We start from the raw sequence: 19397 nt of genomic DNA, 5'->3' as shown, positions 1-19397 counted from the left end.
GAAAATCAAAAATCTAAAAATGGAAAAGCCGAAAATCGAAAATTCAATGAATCTAATACGTAGGTCGATCGAAAAACTGTAAATTCACAAATCTGAAAAATCGAAACTTTGCAAGATTTAAAAACCGAGAATTGAAAAATCAAAAAACCGAAAAATGGAAAAATCAAAAATCGAAAAATAGGGAAACCGAAAATTCGAAAATTCATAATATTGAAAACTCTAAAAGTCGACAATTCAAAAACAAAAAAATTGGAAAGTAAAATAATCGAAAAATCGAAAAGTAAACAAATTGCAAAGCCTAAAAACTGACGAACAGAAAAATCAAAAAGTGGAAAATCGAAAACTGGAAATTGAAAAATCGAAGATTGGAAAATCGAAAAATCGAAAATCGGAATATCGAGAATCGACAAATTAAAAAACCGAAAAATCGAAAAATTAAAAAATCGAATAATCCAAAACTAAAATAATAGAAAAGTGGAAAAGTAAAAATTCCAAAGTCTCAAAACTGACGAACAGAAAAATCGAAAAATCAAAAAAAATCGAAAAATATCTAAAAATGGAAAATCGGAAAATGGAAAAACCGAAAAATCGAAAATCGAAAACTCGAAAAATCGAAAATTCGATGAAACAAATACTCGAAAAAGCGAAAAGTAAAAAAAATTGCAAGGCCTAAAAATTGAAAAATCAAAAAATCGGAAAAATGAAAATCGAAAAAACGACGATGGAAAAAAAATAAAATCGAAAATGGAAAATTGGAAAGTAACAAAATTGAAATCTAAAAGCTGAAGAAGGGAAAATTCTAAAAAGCAACAATCGAAAAAAGCAAAATTAAAAATTGAAAATTTGAACATGGAAAAATCAATGAATTGAAAAATCGAAAATTCGACTACTCAAATTTTCTAAAAATCGAAAAATCATAAAACTGAAAAATCCAAAATTCTAATGATCGAAAGTCTGAAAACTGAAAATCGAAAATTCTGAAAAGCGGAAAATAGAATATCGAAAAATTTAAAAGAAAGAAAATTGAAGTCTAAAAACCGAAGAATGGAAAAATTGAAAATCAAAAATTCGAAAAATCAAAACCGAAAAATTCAAAGATTTAAAAAGAAAATCGAAAAATCAAAAATCTGATAATTGAAACTCGAAAATTTGGAAAATCGAAAAGTAAAAAAATTGAAGTCTAAAAGCTGAAAAATGGAAAACTGAACAATCGAAAATTCGAAAATCAAATATCGAAAAATCGAAAATTTGGTAAATCAGATACGCGAAAAACAGAAAATCTGAAAATACAAAACTGGAAAATCAAAAATCTAAAAATGGAAAAGCCGAAAATCGAAAATTCAATGAATCTAATACGTAGGTCGATCGAAAAACTGTAAATTCACAAATCTGAAAAATCGAAACTTTGCAAGATTGAAAAACCGAGAATTGAAAAATCAAAAAACCGAAAAATGGAAAAATCAAAAATCGAAAAATAGGGAAACCGAAAATTCGAAAATTCATAATATTGAAAACTCTAAAAGTCGACAATTCAAAAATCAAAAAATTGGAAAGTAAAATAATCGAAAAATCGTAAAATCAAAAAGTGGAAAATCGAAAACTGGAAATTGAAAAATCGAAGATTGGAAAATCGAAAATCGGAATATCGAGAATCGACAAATTAAAAAACCGAAAAATCGAAAAATTAAAAAATCGGAAATCGAAAAATGAAAAAAAAAACATATCAATCCAAAACTAAAATAATAGAAAAGTGGAAAAGTAAAAATTGCAAAGTCTCAAAACTGACGAACAGAAAAATCGAAAAATCAAAAAAAATCGAAAAATATCTAAAAATGGAAAATCGGAAAATGGAAAAACCGAAAAATCGAAAATCGAAAACTCGAAAAATCGAAAATTCGATGAAACAAATACTCGAAAAAGCGAAAAGTAAAAAAAATTGCAAGGCCTAAAAATTGAAAAATCAAAAAATCGGAAAAATGAAAATCGAAAAAACGACGATCGAAAAAAAATAAAATCGAAAATGGAAAATCGGAAAGTAACAAAATTGAAATCTAAAAGCTGAAGAAGGGAAAATTCTAAAAAGCAACAATCGAAAAAAGCTAAATTAAAAATTGAAAATTTGAAAAATGGAAAATCGAAAACTCGAATATCGAGATTTTGAAAAATCGTAAAAATGATAATCGAAAAATCGAAATGCTCAAAAACGAAAATTCGATTAATCAATATTCTAAAAATCGAAAAAACGGACACAAATCCACAAATCTGAAAAATCGAAAATCGAAATATGAAAAATTAAAAAACCGAAAAATTGAAAAATCCCAAATCGAAAAATGGAAAAACCGAAAATTCAAAAATCAAACTATCGGAAAGTAAAATAATCGAAAAATGGAAAAATAAAACAAATTGCAGAACCATAAAAACTGGAACAAACAGAAAAATCTAAAAACCACAAAAGCGGAAAAACGAAAATCGAAAAATCGTAAAATCAGAAAATGGAAAATCGAATAATCGAAAGTTGAAAAATCGAAGGTCGAAAAATAAAACAACCGAAAAATGGAAAATTTAATGATTAATGGAAAATCGAAAAATCGAGAATAGAAGAATTAAAAAACCGGAAAATTGAAAAATCGAGAATTCAAAAATCAAAAAAATCGGAAAGTAAAATATAATCGAAAAATGCAAAAAAATTGCCAAGTCTAAAAGCTGACGAACAGAAAAATCCGAAAATCTAAAAATGGAAAGACCAAAAATCGAAAATTGAAACAATGGCAAATCAAAAAATCGAAACATCGAAAAATCAAAAAAACGAAAAATTAAAAAATCGAAAAAACTGAAAACTCGAAAATTCAAAATACCGCAAACTTGAAAAATCAGAAAATTGGAAAGTAATAAAATCGAAAAGTTGATAGAAAAATGGAAACTGAAAAATCTAATTCGATGAAACTGTTGGTCGAAAAAACGAAAAATCGAAAATCGAAGTGACCTTTTTTTGAGACAGGCTGTATAAGTAAATCTAAAAAATATTACTGCAATGATAAATCACAGGTATAGACTCATCATATCAAATTTTACGATGACGTCATGCATTTTTTGGCGAAGATAAGCAAATACATTTTGATCGTGGCTTTGAAAGTATTCTTCGATTTTCGTTCCATTTCAAAATTTACTCTTTGTATATTTCAGTGGTCACAACGAGTTCACTAACTACGCTGAAGTATGCAAAGATTAAATTTGTCACCGAAAAGATGTCGGAAGTAATAAATTATCCTATCGGTCGAAGAAGAGACCGCAGTAAAGGATAACAAATGGAACGGATAAAATAAAGCGTCAAATATGATTGATAAACTTTAAACCAAAATTATGAAGTTTATAAACTGAACATTTTTTTTGCTTTTTGAAATGTAGTACACTTCAAAAAATGTCCGTGACTTACTTTAATGTGAATTTTATAAGTATGGTCGGCACAATTAGACCTAATATTAGTGTGATTTTGAGCATATTCTCGATGTTATTAGAGCAGGCCAGGTTTTTTTTTTCTAACTAATTGACAAGATTTCTATGTATTCAGTTTTGCAATTCTTGATTTCTTCAATAGTCACCCTGTATGTATAAACAAATCCAAAAAATATTAATGGAATGGTAAATCAAAAAGTATAGACTCATCATATTCTGAACATTTTAGATAGGGTATTTATAAAATTAAAACTAATTCAGAGTAAGTATTTATAAAATTAAAACTAATTTAGGGTAAGAATTTGGTCAACACGTAAATTTCGTTGTAGTTTGAGCCTACCTACAAATTCTGCCCTTGGACGATTTGGACCGCCTCCTACCGGCAAAAATGATCCGCCCATAGGCTCAAAACATTTGCATGCCATTGTACCATACGACTACCCGCCGTATTTAACTACCTAGAAGACAACAGTACCAAATCGGCTGGAAAAAACGTGTTATTGAGGACTTTGACTATATCCCCCACGATCACGTCCATCCACCTTATGGAAATCCAATTTTCGCCTCGCAGAACCTCGATTTTGCGGTGGTTGGTTTCGTCGTCGGCCCTGTGGCGTTTCTACAACGTCTAGAGTGATTAAAATTTTTTAACAAATGCGCGATCTTACGATATCTTCTATGATCTCTTTGATAGCTGACACTGAAAGAATAAAAATAAGAGGCACTAGTGTGGTGTAACGTCCAGTCGGCGACACGTCCGGAATTTGTTGCAAGAGGGCAATCATAAGAAAAAATATATTCGCCCATCTTCGGAACTGTTCGAACAGGAACAACGGTATGAAACGTATAACACTGAAAAAAAGTGGGTTAAGATGAGTGACGGCGGTTAAGGAAAGTGTTTATTTACATGCAAATGGGCGATCGTCGGGTCGTTATTATTTTAAAAGGCCGAGATTTATTTCGGGTGGAACGAATAATGTAGTTATTGTGCTCGTATTATCGGTTACGTAAATAAATCACATCTGGAGGTAATCACGCAACCGATAAAACATTTAGCTCCACGACTTCGCCGGAATTGGAGGCGAGCACACCCACGAGATGTTTGTTTTCAGAATTGACTTCGATCGAACGGGTCAGGAAATTCTGACCACTGGAATTGATTTGTTTATATCCTTCAAAAACCCGATGACGTAATATTTATTGGGTTAATTTTAATCAAGCCTACAAAACGTCAGAAAGTACGTTTTATCGTGAATAAAATTCCATTCTATTTTATTTACACTAACAAAATAAATATTTAAACCGTCATGTTGTTATGGGTCTTTCCAACTTAAGTGTAAGGTTAAACATTCAAAATATTTCTGTCACCTTTCCCTTTCTAATTACTTGTTAATTGTCTGAAAAGGTATAATACAACAAAATTTGGAAATAATAAAATACAGTTAGTCCGACTTGCAACGAAGAGTTTGATTTTCCCAAAATAACATAACAAAAACTGGGGTCAGATGTGGGATATCACAAACGTAATAATCCAAAAAGCTGTTGAAGATTGATTTATCTGGGAAGGTTTCAAGAAACTTCCATTATCAGAAAAGAATCAAAATTTATACCAGATTGGATTCGTGAACTGGTCCATTGGGAAAGTTCGTCCACAGAACTAAAGAAAAATCATCCCGTGTTCAAGATCATCAAGGACTGTCAAACTGTAAGCAGAACGATTTCTTTTTTTCCGACTTTACTTTGTACTTGGTTATTACTTATTAGAACTGTCTTGGTATTCATTCCAATCCTTATTTTCTAATTATTGTTTGCTGTATTAATCACAATCAAAATGACAGAAAATGAAAATACTAATGCCTCAAATACTCCCATTCAACTAAATTTCATATGCTCACTAATTCCGAAACCATTTAGTGGTAACCGCCTTGAGCTAAATGAATTCTTAAATAACTGTGAGTTAGCTTTCAAATTCGGTAATGAATCCCAACAGTCACTTATATTGGGATTTATAATAACCAGATTAACGGGTAGTGTTAGATCTCAGTTGCACGGTAAAGAAATTTCTTCATGGGCAGATTTAAGGAACTTATTAGTTCAATATTATTCCGATAAAAAACATTACACTCAGTTAATGCAAGAATTAAATACCATTAAACAAAATAACAATGAACCCGTGATGTCATTTTATGAACGATTAGATCGTATCAATTCTAGAATTTTAAATATTTTGTCAATTAATAATGATTCAAATAATATAATCAAGAACTTGCTGGAAAGTTAAGTACAATTAAAGAACTAGTTTTACAGCGCTTTGTTTTTTACACGATTAATGATATATCCAAATATCTAAGAAGTCGAAAACCTGAAAATATTGAAGACGCGCTTTCGGAAGCTCTAGAAGAGGAACGTGCTCTTTCTCTTTCAAAATTTACGATTTCACATGCTAACAAAACTTATAGTTTTTGTAATTTTTGTAAGAAATCAGGTCATAATATAAAAAACTGTCGGAATAAAATCAACAAATCTAATCAAAGAGTACATTTCAATGCGACATATCAAACAAAATTTTGTAATTTTGTATTGCAAAAAAATGTTGGAAACGGAACAATAATTTAAAGAAAAATTCAAACGATGTCAATAAATTATTACCCGAAGTTTCACCCGAAATTCAACCGTGTTCAACAAATTCCGTACATTTAAACTTGAAACCGTCTCAGAAAAACGCCGTTTCTGTAAATACCCAAATCAGCGATTTAAAACCTTTTAGTTCATGTCAGTCTTCCATAAATTGTAAGAATATTCAAGTTTTAAATACTCAAACATTTGGTGCCAGCTCTGTGTTGTTTACCAATAATAATGCTTACATTAAGTTAAAATACAAAGACAGAGAATATAAATTCTTATTAGATACTGGTGCGAATGTCTCCTTAATAAAACATTCAAAAATTATAGGCACTAATACCTTTTGCGATCCATCAGAAAAAATAATTTTGTCGGGTCTTGGTACTTCCCCTGTTCATACTGCCGCCAGTATGACATTTGATGGTGAGATCTATGGCCATAAAGTTCCGATTAAAATTCACATCGTTAAACAAGATTGTAACATTCCTTTCGATGGACTAATCGGAAATGATTTCCTGCAACCTCAAAATGCCCAAATCGATTACAAAAATTGTAGTCTCAAAATTGATTCTCTTCCATTTAATATCTCAATTTTTTTAAATTGCAATCCTAATAAGAACGAATCTTATATTTTAAAAGCAAGAACTGAAGCAGTATTATATACTATCATATTAATGTAGAGTTGGAAGAATTCGATGAAAACAAATCTAATATATTTCTAGTAAATGAAAATTCTATAAATTTATCCGAAAGGGTTAATAATTTGAAGAAAAATTTAAGATTAGATCATTTAAATAAAGAAGAAAAGGAATCAGTACTAAAAATTTGTAACGAATTCAATGATATATTTTATCTAGATGGAGACACATTAACTAACACCGATGTAGTCGAACATGAGATCCATACCAGCAATGACACACCAATTCGTTCTAAAATGTATGGATATCCAGTCTCATTTAATGATACAGTTAACAAACAAATAAAAACGTGGCTCAAACAAGGCATCATTCGTCATTCTGTTTCGCCTTACAATAGCCCACTTTGGATTGTTCCAAAGAAAATAGATGCCTCTGGCGAAAGAAAATTTAGGGTAGTAACCGACTACAGAATGCTAAACGCTGTTACGGTGGGTGATGCTTATCCCTTGCCTAGTATTAATGAAATTTTGGATGGTTTAGGTCACTCTAAATACTTTTCTGTTCTTGACCTAGCCTCTGGTTTTATTCAAATTAAAATGTCAGAACAAGATATTCCAAAGACAGCATTTTCAACTCCAAATGGTCACTATGAGTACACACTTATGCCCTTTGGTTTAAAAACAGCTCCTAGTACTTTTCAACGTATGATTAATACGGTATTAATGGGTTTAACGGGCTTTCAGTGTTTTGCTTATATAGATGATATTGTTGTTTATGCAAATTCTATCAATGATCATAACGAAAAATTAAGATCGATATTCAGTCGTCTAAGATTAAATAATCTACTTTTACAACCTGATAAGTGTGAATTTATGAGGAAAGAAGTTACTTATTTAGGTCATGTTATTAGTGATAAAGGCGTTTCTTCAAATCCAGAGAAAATCAAAGCCGTAATTGAGTGTCCTGTTCCAAAAAACGCTAAACAAATCAAACAGTTTTTGGGATTAATTGGTTATTATAAAAATTTTATCAAAGGTTTGTCTAAAATAGCTAAACCTCTAACTTCTTTGTTAAAGAAAGAAGTCCCATTCATATGTGGACACGATCAACAAATTGCCTTCAGTAAGTTTAAAGAAATTTTAACAAGTCAACCAATCCTACAATATCCAGATTTTAAACAAAATTTCATTTTAACATGCGACACTTCTCAGTACGCTGTAGGTTGCGTACTTTCTCAAGGTCCAATAGGTAAAGATCTCCCTATTGCTTATGCATCTAGAACACTTAATAAGTCTGAAATCAATTACTCTACTACAGAGAAAGAGTTGTTAGCGATAGTTTGGGCTGTACGATACTTCAGACATTACCTTTATGGAAACAAATTTGCAATTGTAACTGATCATCGTCCATTAACATGGTTATTCAATTGCAAAGACCCTAGTTCTCGTTTAGTGAGATGGAGACTAAAATTAGAAGAATACGATTATAAAATGCAATATAAACCGGGAAAAATTAATTCTAACGCAGATGCATTATCAAGAAACCCCGTTCTTTTAAACAATAAATCTGAAAAGACATACAACAACTTTATTGAATTCCATTATAGAAACAATGACTTAATTGAATTCGACATTATCAAAGAAAACATATTTAAAAAATCTCCAAATGTTTTGCTTTTTTCCAAAGATTTAGATGAAAACAACTTTTTCTTCCAAAACATAAACTCATTATATGATATTGACGCGATTTCAGGATCAGATCTAGATTTAAATAATTGCATCCACCTAAGAAATTCTCAGAAACAACAAACATTCCTTCTTATCACTCACTTAAACTATTCTGATAAAGTTACATATAAAAATCTGTTTTATGCATTGCTGAAATTAAAGGAAAATTTAACTCAATTAGAAATCAAACAAATGTTTCTTATTAATCCTTTAAACTATAATCCAAATTTCAAACTAAGTATGATCAACGAAATGTTGCACTTCCTGTTTTCGGACTCAAATATCAAAATCACTTTAATTGAAAAAGAAAGATTATGTCCTAAAACGAAGGATGAAATTTGTAGAATTCTGGAAGAAAACCATAATTCATCTATCTCAGGTCATTCAGGCTACTCTAGAACATACAAGCGTATAAAAGAAAACTATAAATGGCAGGGAATGAAAAGAGATATCAAACAATATATTAAATCATGTCCATCATGTCAAATCAATAAAACATCTCGTCACCCTTCAAAGGCCCCTATGGTGATTACTACAACATCTTCGAAACCATTTGAAAAAATAACTATTGATGTAGTTGGTCCGTTACCAATTACCGAAAATGGCGATCGTTTTATTATTAAGATGATCTAACAAAATATTCATTTGCCATTTGTACACCAAACCACGAAGCTAAAACTATAGTTGAATCTTTATTAAAGTTTATAACCATTTTTGGTTTACCTGAAAGTCTTCTTTCAGATAATTCTCCCGATTTTGTGTCAAATATAGTAAAGGAAGTAAATAAATTATTCAAGATAAAACACATTTTAACTAGTTATTATAATCCAAAATCAAATGGTAGTCTAGAAAGATCTCATTCAACATTAAAGGAATATTTGAAGCATTACATAAATCAAAATCAAACTAACTGGAATGAATATATTCCCTTGGGTATTTTTACATATAACACCCGCATTCACGCTAGTACTCATTTACACCATACGAATTAGTTTTTGGACACAAAGCAGCTATACCAAATTCATTAACTAGTAAACCTGAATTCAGATATTCTTATGAAGATTACTCTAAAAATCTCAAGTTGAAATTAAATAGATCCTTTGAAATATCTCGCGAAAACATTCTCAAATCTACAGAAAAATCGAAAATCTATTACGATAGAAACGTACATCCAAAAGAATTTCAAGTCAACGACTTGGTTTATGTCTTAAATAAAGAGAAAAAAAGGAATCTGAATCGGAAGCTTCAACCAAACTATAAAGGTCCATTTAAAATAGTAGAAGTAAATAAAAATCACACTGTTAAAATCGAGATTAAACCAAATAAATTCGCAAAATATCATTTTGATTTACTTAAACATCATTTTAAATAATCATGATACCAAAATGCTAATGAAACAACAGATTCGCGGTATTTCAGATGCCATTACTAACTACAATAGGTCAGCTCAATCTTTGAAAATAAACGAACAACGATTAAATGATAATATAAATAAATTTAATGAATTTTCAGAAAATGCTACAAAGGACATTAATGCATTAACTTATTCGCAATTAATTATGGATCATTTCAATTTATTAATACAATTAACAAATGAATTAAATGAAGAATATGACGTTATAATTTCTTCAATATTATTTTCTCGGAATAATATTCTACATCCATCAGTTATTTCACCTACTAATTTACGCGATGAGCTTATGAAAGCCAGTTCTCTTTTGCATCTGAATTTCCCAATACCACCTGATAATCTGGAGCATATTCATAAGTATTTCTCAATATGCAGACTCTCAGTTGTTTTTGATAGAAATATTCTAATCTACATTATACAAATACCCTTAGTTTCCGAAGAAACCTTTCATTTGTATCACCTAATTCCATTGCCCTCTCTTGATAAGAACTCCTCATCCACGTTCTCATACATCGACACAGACTATCCCTACCTCTTAATAAGTACAACCAAGATGCAATACGGTCGCCTAAAGGATCTTTCCGCCTGCAAGACGATTTATGACGATGATTTTATTTGCCAAGATGCGATAACTTATATGGTTAATCAGCACCCCGTCTGTGAAATACTGTTGAAGGTACAACAATGGGACCACATTCCATCAGACTGTCAGACGAAGACCGTAAAATCTAATGTTCAAATTTTGATGAATTGCGTCACGCCAAGCACCAACTACAAAAATTCGAAGAGGCTCTACAAAGGAATATGGAAAATCCGTTCATTGTGACACATTCGAAATGGTATAATGTTGTTATTGAAGTTCTCCTTCTCCTTGCATTAATTCCCATATCATATTACATCATTCGGAAATGTTGCTGCAAGATGTCGTATAGAAGAATTTTGTTTTGCAAATTTAGTCGCAGTGTGTATAAGCGTCGTTCTAATACGCCGACTTAACTGGGTAGCTTCAAAGAAATAGCCAAAGAAGATGTAGAAGATGATGAAGAAGGTGAAGAAACGTTTATTAAACCAAATCCAGCAGACGTGCCAGGTCCGTCAGCCCCGTTATATCCAATCCTCACAAGATCAAGATCTAAATCTATATTATCCAACGATTTTGCAAAAAAGTTAAAAATTTAAATTTTGACAAATATATCAAAATTCTTTAGGTGGGAGGTGTTATGGGTCTTTCCAAATTAAATGTAAGGTTAAACATTCTAAATATTTCTGTCACCTTTCCCGTTCTAATTATTTGTTAATTGTCTGAAAAGGTATAAAACAACAAAATTTGGAAATAATAAAATACAGTTAGTCCGACTTGCAACGAAGAGTTTGATTTTCCCAAAATAACATAACAATGTGTTAGCTCTAGTCAACCGTTATAAAGTACACTAGACATTTTCCCCCTTGTCAACGCGATATGTAATTATTCTGTGCTTGTGTGATCCGCACACCACACCCTAGTATAAAACAAACACCAAATCGATGGTCCCGCTTTCGTGAATGGCATCGCCGAGTCGTTATCACCTGCAGGTGAGCCGCCCCCTCGCACTCACCTATACTTAGCAGTCGATATTCTGTTGTTGACGAACTTGGGTACCGGCGGTTGTGCTCTGTTGATGAAGATCACGCGGTCTTCGCTCGGGGCGTGGGCATCCCCTGGTTCCGTCTCTCTGTCCAGGTTCGAAGACGACGCTGTTCCATCTTCCTCGTCTCGAATGAAAGAAAAACAAGAAATCAAACACCGCAAGCCGACACGACACCACACCAACACCCACCCCCACATAAACACTTACGATGAAGGATTCTGGCGCGTATCGAGTTGTACAGTTCGGTGTAAAGCGGCATGGCCTCACCACTTCACATTTTCCGAGATTTCCGCAAGAGTATCGTCATATTTATTGTTTTTGGCGATGAATAGCATCCAACACCGTGGGAGTATCGATTCCGCGTTGAGCGCGTGCTTGGAAAGTCGTTTCTTGGCAACGGAAGACCGAGGAAATTTTCGAATTTCGGCGGAGAACGGGCGACTGATGAATGGCCCGTCGCGTTTAATCAGGCAATTAGGGACACTCAAGGTCGGGGAGTTAATTACTGGCACAATGGGGCATTTAGCGCGAGCCGGCAATCGACGGAGGTACGCGAGAAATAAGCTTCCGGAAGGAAGTGTGAAGTGGTTGAGGCGATACGACGACGGGTTTCCCTTTTTTGGGGGGTTTCATGGCAGTCGAGAGGCGGATTTATCACGACGGCCATGAAAGTGTAGAAAGAGTACTTCTGGCTCCATCCTGAGGCTTTTACTTTTCCCAAATGTTACAACTGATTATTAATAAAATTAGAATAAAATGAATATTGATCAAGATTAGCGCAAACAAAAATAAGGACAAAATTAGAACGCTATATTAATTAAAGTGGTGACTAAGCCAAATGGTACATGTTTACAAACAAATCACAATGACCTGCATATGTACAGTATAACCTCTATAATCCGAACACACGATTATCCGAAAATCCAGTAATCCGAACAGAGGCTAGTTGAAGTCGATATCTCTTTAATCTGAACAAAAACTCCGCAATCCGAACTGAACTCGAAAACATGCACCTACTTGCAAAAATGACGCAAGATCTTCTTTCTATAGGTAATTTTTTGAAATTTTCAAAAATTGTGATATTTCAATGCACTGAATTAATTATCTAGTTCTGGAAAAAAAGTTAAAGTTATCGAAGAAATGAGGCCGCAAGTCACTTCTGCCCTCGAAATCTACAAGAAAAAGTATTTGGTTAAATTTCGAAAATCGTCGAAAATGGGTCGAAATTTGCTAGTACTTGTCAAATAAATAAACATACAAGCCCCTCCCACCCACCCTTTATTTTCTTTGAAGAGTGGGTTATTTGCCAAAATCAGTCGTATTTTAACAAATACTAGCCCCGCCCACCCACCCTTGTTTTCTTAGAGGATATGTCATTTGCAAAAATCAATCTCATTTTCTTAGAAGAGTAGGTCATTGGCCAAAATGAGCCTTATTTTGCCAAATACTAGCTCCACCCACCCGCCCTTTGTTTTCTTAAGAAAGTAAATCATTTGCCAAAATCAGTCTTATCGTAGTACGTACTACTAGATTCTTCAGTTTTTCGATTTTTCAACTTTCGAATTCTTCAATTTCTCGCTTTTTAAATTTACAATTTTTTGATTTGTCTTTCGATTTTTGATTTCTCTGGACAACTGAAAAAACTTTCGATTTTTTAATTTTACAATTTTGGCATTTTCCGAATTCTCAATTATTTGATTTGTAAAAATATCGGGAAAATGATGTCAATTTTTTTAATTTTCGATTTTTGATTTTTTGTCACCGAGTTTTTGGAAGGGAGTAAAAAGCAATTTTGATCAGCGATTTGCCATGTTTACCGAAACTTTAAAACATCTGAAAATTTTGTTCCTAATTTTCAATTTTTCAAGATTTCGGCTCGAATAAATTTGTTCTTTTAGTTAAAAAATCGAATAATGACAAATCGTGAAAAGGAAAAATTTTAACTTGAGAACTTGAAAAATTAAAAATCAAAGATTCAAAAATTGTGAAGTTAAAACTTGAAAAATCAAAAGATTGGAATTAAAAACTGCAAAATTGTCAAACAAAATATTCAAAAGTTGAAAAATCTAAAAAGTAAAAAAAAATTAAAACTGGAATTTCGAATTCGATATATAAGATTTGTTTTTTTTTCAATTTTTCGATATTTCAGTTTTTGATTTTCCGATTATACAGTTGTACAATTTTCCGATTTCTTATTTATCCGATTTTTCAATTTGTCATTTTTTGGTTTTTAATTTTTTTTATTTTTAGCAAGTGCTGACCCCACCCACCCATGGTTTATTTTCTTAGAAGAATAAGTCATCTGCCAAAATCAGTCTCATCTTGACAAGTACTAGCCCCGCCCACCCACCCTTATTTTCATAAAGAATATGTCATTTGCAAAAATCAGCCTCATGCTTACCAAAATAAGATTGATTTTGGCAGATGACCTACTCTTCTAAGAAAACAAGGGGTGGGTGGGTGGGGCTAATACCTTTTCCAAATACTAGCCTGGCCCACCCGCCTCTTATTTTCTTTGAGGGTAGGTTATTTGGCAAGTACTACCATTTTCAATTCTTCAGTTTTTCGAGTTTTCAGTTTTTTGCTTTTCGACTTTTTGATTTCTCTAGTTTTCGATATTCATTGTAGCTTTTCGATATTTGTTTTTTTACTTTTCCATTTTAAATTTTTCAATTCTTCGGTTTTTCGACTTTTCAATTTTTTACTTTTCGTTATTTCGTTTTTCAATTTTCCAGCACTTCGATTTCCGATTTTTCGATATTCTAATTTTCAATTTTTTTTGTTTCAATTTCTCGATTTTTCTTTTTTTCCATTGTTCGATTTCAAATTTTCAATCAAAGAAGTCTGGAATTTTTGGTCTTTCTATCGAAAAATCTAAAATTTAAAAATCGAAAAACTGAAAAATCGACAAGTCGAAACTCCAGAATTTAAAAAAATTGAAAAATCGAAACATTGAAAAATTGGAAAATCGAAAAACCGAGAAATCCAAAAATCGAAACATCGAGAAATAGAAAAAAATGAAAAATTTTAAAAAAGAAAAATTAAAACATCTAAAAGTTGAAAAAACACTGAGAAATCGAAGTATAAAACTGTTGAAAATTTGAAAAATCTAAAGTTTAACGAAAAATTGAAAATCCAAAAAGTAAAAAAGGGGTGGAACCCAAAAACTGCAAACTGAAAAATTCAAAAATTAGAAAATCGACGAATTGGAATCGATTGGCCTGAAATTTGAAAATTTGAATAAACGAAAAATTGGAAAATCGAAAGAAACAACAAAAATTGAGGAAATGAAAAAACAAAAAATTGCGATATAAAATCGAGAAAATGAAAAATAAAAAATCAGGAAAATGCAAAATCAAAATCGGGGAGTTGAAAAATTGAAAAAGGGAAAAATTAAAAATCGAAAATGTGAAAAATGAGAAATTGTAATATTGAAAAACTGGAAAATTTGGAAGTCGATAAATTGTAAAATTGTAAAAAGTGAAAATCAAACTTGAAAATTTGAAGAAAAATTGAAAAAAACCTGAAAATTTGAAAAATTGAATAACCGAAAAATTGTAAAATCGAAAGAAACAACAAAAAATAAAAGAAATGAAAAAACGAAAAATTGTGATGATATAAAATCGAAAAAGTGAAAATTGAAAATCGGGAAAATGAAAAATAAAAATCGGAAACAAAAAATTGGAAAAGGGAAAAATTAAAAAACTGATGCAAACCGAAAAATTGAAAATTTTGGAAGTCGAGAAATTGTAAAATTGAAAAATCGAAAATAAAAACGAAAAATTACAAAATGAAAACTTGAAAAATCTAAAGAATCGAAAAAGTGAAAAATCAAAAAAAAAAGAAATATGTATTATGAAATAGAAATACCCACCCGCCCTTTGTTTTATTAAGAAAGTGGATCATTTGCCAAAATCAGTTTTATCGTAGTGCGTACTACTAGATTCTTCAGTTTTTCGATTTTTCAACTTTCGAATTCTTCAATTTCTCGCTTTTTAAATTTACAATTTTTTGATTTGTCTTTCGATTTTTGATTTCTCTAGACAACTGAAAAAACTTTCGATTTTTTAATTTTACAATTTTGGCATTTTCCGAATTCTCAATTATTTGATTTGTAAAAATATCGGGATATTTTTTTAATTTTCGATTTTTGATTTTTTGTCACCGAGTTTTTGGAAGGGAGTAAAAAGCAATTTTGATCAGCGATTTGCCATGTTTACCGAAACTTTAAAACATCTGAAAATTTTGTTCCTAATTTTCAATTTTTCAAGATTTCGGTTCGAATAAATTTGTTCTTTTAGTTAAAAAATCGAATAATGGCAAATCGTGAAAAGGAAAAATTTTAACTTGAGAACTTGAAAAATTAAAAATCGAAGATTCAAAAATTGTGAAGTTAAAACTTGAAAAATCAAAAGATTGGAATTCAAAACTTCAAAATTGTCAAACAAAATATTCAAAAGTTGAAAAATCTAAAAAGTAAAAAAAAATTAAAACTGGATTTGTTTTTTTTTCAATTTTTCGATATTTCAGTTTTTGATTTTCCGATTATACAGTTGTACAATTTTCCGATTTTTCAATTTGTCATTTTTTGGTTTTTAATTTTTTTTATTTTTAGCAAGTGCTGACCCCACCCACCCATGGTTTATTTTCTTAGAAGAATAAGTCATCTGCCAAAATCAGTCTCATCTTGACAAGTACTAGCCCCGCCCACCCACCCTTATTTTCCTAAAGAATATGTCATTTGCAAAAATCAGCCTCATGCTTGCCAAGATAAGATTGATTTTGGCAGATGACCTACTCTTCTAAGAAAACAAGGGGTGGGTGGGTGGGGCTAATAACTTTTCTTAGAAGAGTAGGTCATTTGTCAAAATGAGTCTTATTTTGGCAATACTAGCCTGGCCCACCCGCCTCTTATTTTCTTAGAGGGTAGGTTATTTGGCAAGTACTACCATTGTGTAAAATTTCATTTTTGAAAAAGTTGTCTAAAAATTCTGAAAAAATTCAGAGATATATCCCGACGTGCTGATTCCAAAAATATAGCATGTTTATGGTAACGGAGCAATATTTTCGGAAAATTCGGGTTGAAAATCAATTTTTTTTTAATTTTTAAAAATTGCGATATTTCCATTGACGCCAGAAGTGACTTCTGCGACCCAAAATCTACATGGAATTATTTAGTTAAATTTCGAAAATCGTCGAGAATGGGTCGAAATTTGCATAAGGAAAGTAATACGAATACATAATGGGAAATTTTATTTTTGAAAAACTTATGGTCACGAAGTAATATTTTTTCGAATGTATCTTTTCGAAATTTCGAAGTTGTTATTCAATTAAGTTTCAGCTTTTCGGGAAATTCGCTGATCCGAACAAATCGCTATTCCGAACACACCTTTGCCCAATTAATTCGGATTATCGAGGTTATACTGTACTTAAAAAAATGTTTAATGACGTCTATAATCTTTATTTTCTCATTTGAAAGTTTTATGAATTACATTTCGCTTAACGATGCAACCTTCTTATTAGTTGGGGTATGACTATACGATAAAAGCAAAGTTTAACGATAAGTTGAGTAACGATTTTATCACATGAGGAATAAGTATTGTAAAAAATTTTATCAGAACTTATTGATCTGACGCAGAATAATCCTTTAGTCATAAAAAATACTTATTTGCGTCACATGATAATCTCTAAAAAAAACTTTCTTTCATTTTCATTTACATATAGGAAAAAAGTTCACCGAATATATGAATCTGTAGTAATAAAATTATTCCGTTGAACATTTGTTGATAAGCTCTGCTACTTCAAAGATTAGCATTCGCATGTTTTTCGTCAAGCAGCGCTTTGATCTCGCCCGACATTTAAAATTAAAATTCGTCTAATTTTGCGCCTAAAACGCGTACATTATAACCCGCGCCATAAATTCCGCACTCCAATTAGCTTATGTACAATTGGCTTTACAGTCCATAAAAATTAACGACTAGCAACACCCACAAAACAATTATTTACCCGAAATTTTAACGATCACCGGTTCTCGATAGGCAAACTTACCTCCACCCACGTGCGTTTACATTTCGAGAAAACTGATTGTTTATGTGCGAAAATCGATTAGTCAAAAGCCACACCAAAGGGTAAGTAGGTTGAGATTGAGCGACGATTTCTTGTCGGTTTTTACAAGAGATCGTCCTCGAGGAGAGGAGAAGAAAGATAGGATTTAGGTACCTGGGGGGTTGAAATTATTGTCTGTAGCATCTCTGGAAGGACTAGAAGATAGACGTCCGAGCTCTATATTCTGACCTGGCATCCGTCTCGTGAACTCCCCTCAGAGGCCACCCTGAACAAGCACATAATTTAGAAGAAAAATCACAAAAACTGAGCGCACCGAGAAGGAAAAAACGGTCGGAGCGTGATTAAATTATGAATAATTTTACGAGTGATCGATAGCACATGAAATATTAATAATCGTGGCTATTACGGGGTTGTTGACGCAATTGAAAAAATTATTAAGTAAACGCGTCGTTATGGAGTTGGATGAATTAGTGATGGGGTTTTAAATATCACTACAAGTGCGCGCTAGCCCACCTGCAACGTCCACCGACCAAGGACTAACTGGGTGAGGACTCCAGCCAGCCCCTACGAATTCGACCTTTCAGTGGTGATTTTAACGATCCGTATCCTTTATGACATTTCGCAAGAAAAGGTGATGATCGATAGTAACAATAAAAAAAAGTGCACCGCGTCAATTTTCGTACTCAATTTAAAACACGTACCTGTTGGCAATGACGCACTACAATGTCGCGTCTCTAATTCTCTCGATTCCATTCTGATTACAATAACGAGATAAAGGCATTAAATTTTAGTCGCTGAGTCACGAGGAATTCGCGGATGCTTAGCTCGTAATAACAGTAATAGACAACTACAAAACAGGACATGTTAAGGAAAGACAACGTCCGACCGCACCCCATAGCAGATATCAAGGTGCCGCTCCCCAAGAAATGTCATCCTTTTAGAACGATTTTTGTTTCATGTCGTGCTAATTTCATTACTTAGGTGGAGCCGCTCCATTACTTCACCCACACGCAAAACCTAATTGATTACACACCTTTCTGATGGTACTTCACGGAACTACTCTACACCAGAACGATAAAAATAAACATTTATCTGTCGAGATTAATTTTATCTTTGGGTTGTTTAAACATGTGCGTGAATTAAAAATTGGCGCCCGAGTCGCTGCGTGGCGGCGAATTCGATTTCGACCAATTACAAAATCGCGCTGGTCACGAAGGACGAACTCCGGAACCGGAAATAGCCACACAATGCACAATGCATGCGATTTTAATTGACTGAATTGTACAGGATGGGCTCATCACGATTCCCCTGTCTCCCTATTAACATTTCTACATTCCGCCGCGTCCATTCAGCGTTACTAAAAATCGGCAGACGGTCCTGCCTTCTCGTAATTGAATTCCGTTGAAATAGAAAAGTGATGTCATATTATTAATAATTTTTGCGCATTTGAAACTGTCCCAAGGGCACACTTTCAACGCGCATGCGCCCACCACCAAAATCCCAGCAAATTTTTCCAAAAAAGCGAATCTTTCGAATTGTAATTCCACACGCGCTTAATACGTGTCACACACCATAAATGTCTCGCTTGCAAGTGCTGGAAATGATAATCGTGCCATAAAACCAAAATAGAGCGAAAAAACTTCAAACGACAACTCACCTAAGATTCCACCAGGCAACTTAACGTAACCATGCCGAAGCCGGAAGAATTTTAACATAACTGTTCTACATACAAAAAGGGGTTTGGGTGCCTCTATCCATATCTCCTATCTCCCCGACGTACACACTCGTGTTGATGTTTACTGTCAAACACCCGTCAAGTCTGTCAACGAGGGCAACCTAACCTCACATAACC

The 19397-nt window shown here is 32.4% G+C and overlaps 1 protein-coding gene across 14 annotated transcripts in view; it reads right to left on the bottom strand.

Annotated features, from left to right (window-relative positions):
* Atp8a (ATPase 8A) overlaps positions 1–19294 on the bottom strand; it is a 46975-nt gene extending 27681 nt beyond the window's left edge. For 7 of the 14 annotated variants that reach the window (XR_010279648.1, XM_064048216.1, XM_064048169.1 and 4 more), the window contains exons 1-5: positions 19203–19294; positions 17699–17810; positions 11447–11603; positions 4122–4305; positions 3912–4072 (exon numbers count right to left, since the gene is read on the bottom strand). Coding sequence is in view for 13 of the 14 variants with exons in the window: in XM_064048216.1 (XP_063904286.1) it covers positions 3912–4072; positions 4122–4305; positions 11447–11603; positions 17699–17780 (584 nt within the window). In the remaining variant the exon portion in view is untranslated. Of the gene's footprint in view, positions 1–3911; positions 4073–4121; positions 4306–11446; positions 11604–11686; positions 12087–17698; positions 17811–18058; positions 18200–18246; positions 18518–18578; positions 18653–19116; positions 19140–19202 lie in introns of those variants that run through there. The other 7 variants (XM_064048191.1, XM_064048180.1, XM_064048200.1 and 4 more) reach the window with 7 other exon arrangements.
* Between the last annotated feature and the right edge of the window lie 103 nt (positions 19295–19397).

Source organism: Zophobas morio, unplaced genomic scaffold (assembly GCF_036711695.1).
Source record: "Zophobas morio isolate AGI-343-1 ecotype UQ-CSIRO unplaced genomic scaffold, CSIRO_AGI_Zmor_V1 ptg000002l, whole genome shotgun sequence".
Taxonomy (NCBI): domain Eukaryota; kingdom Metazoa; phylum Arthropoda; class Insecta; order Coleoptera; family Tenebrionidae; genus Zophobas; species Zophobas morio.
Note: the sequence above shows the minus strand (reverse complement) of the source record. Positions and strands in the feature narration are given on the sequence as shown.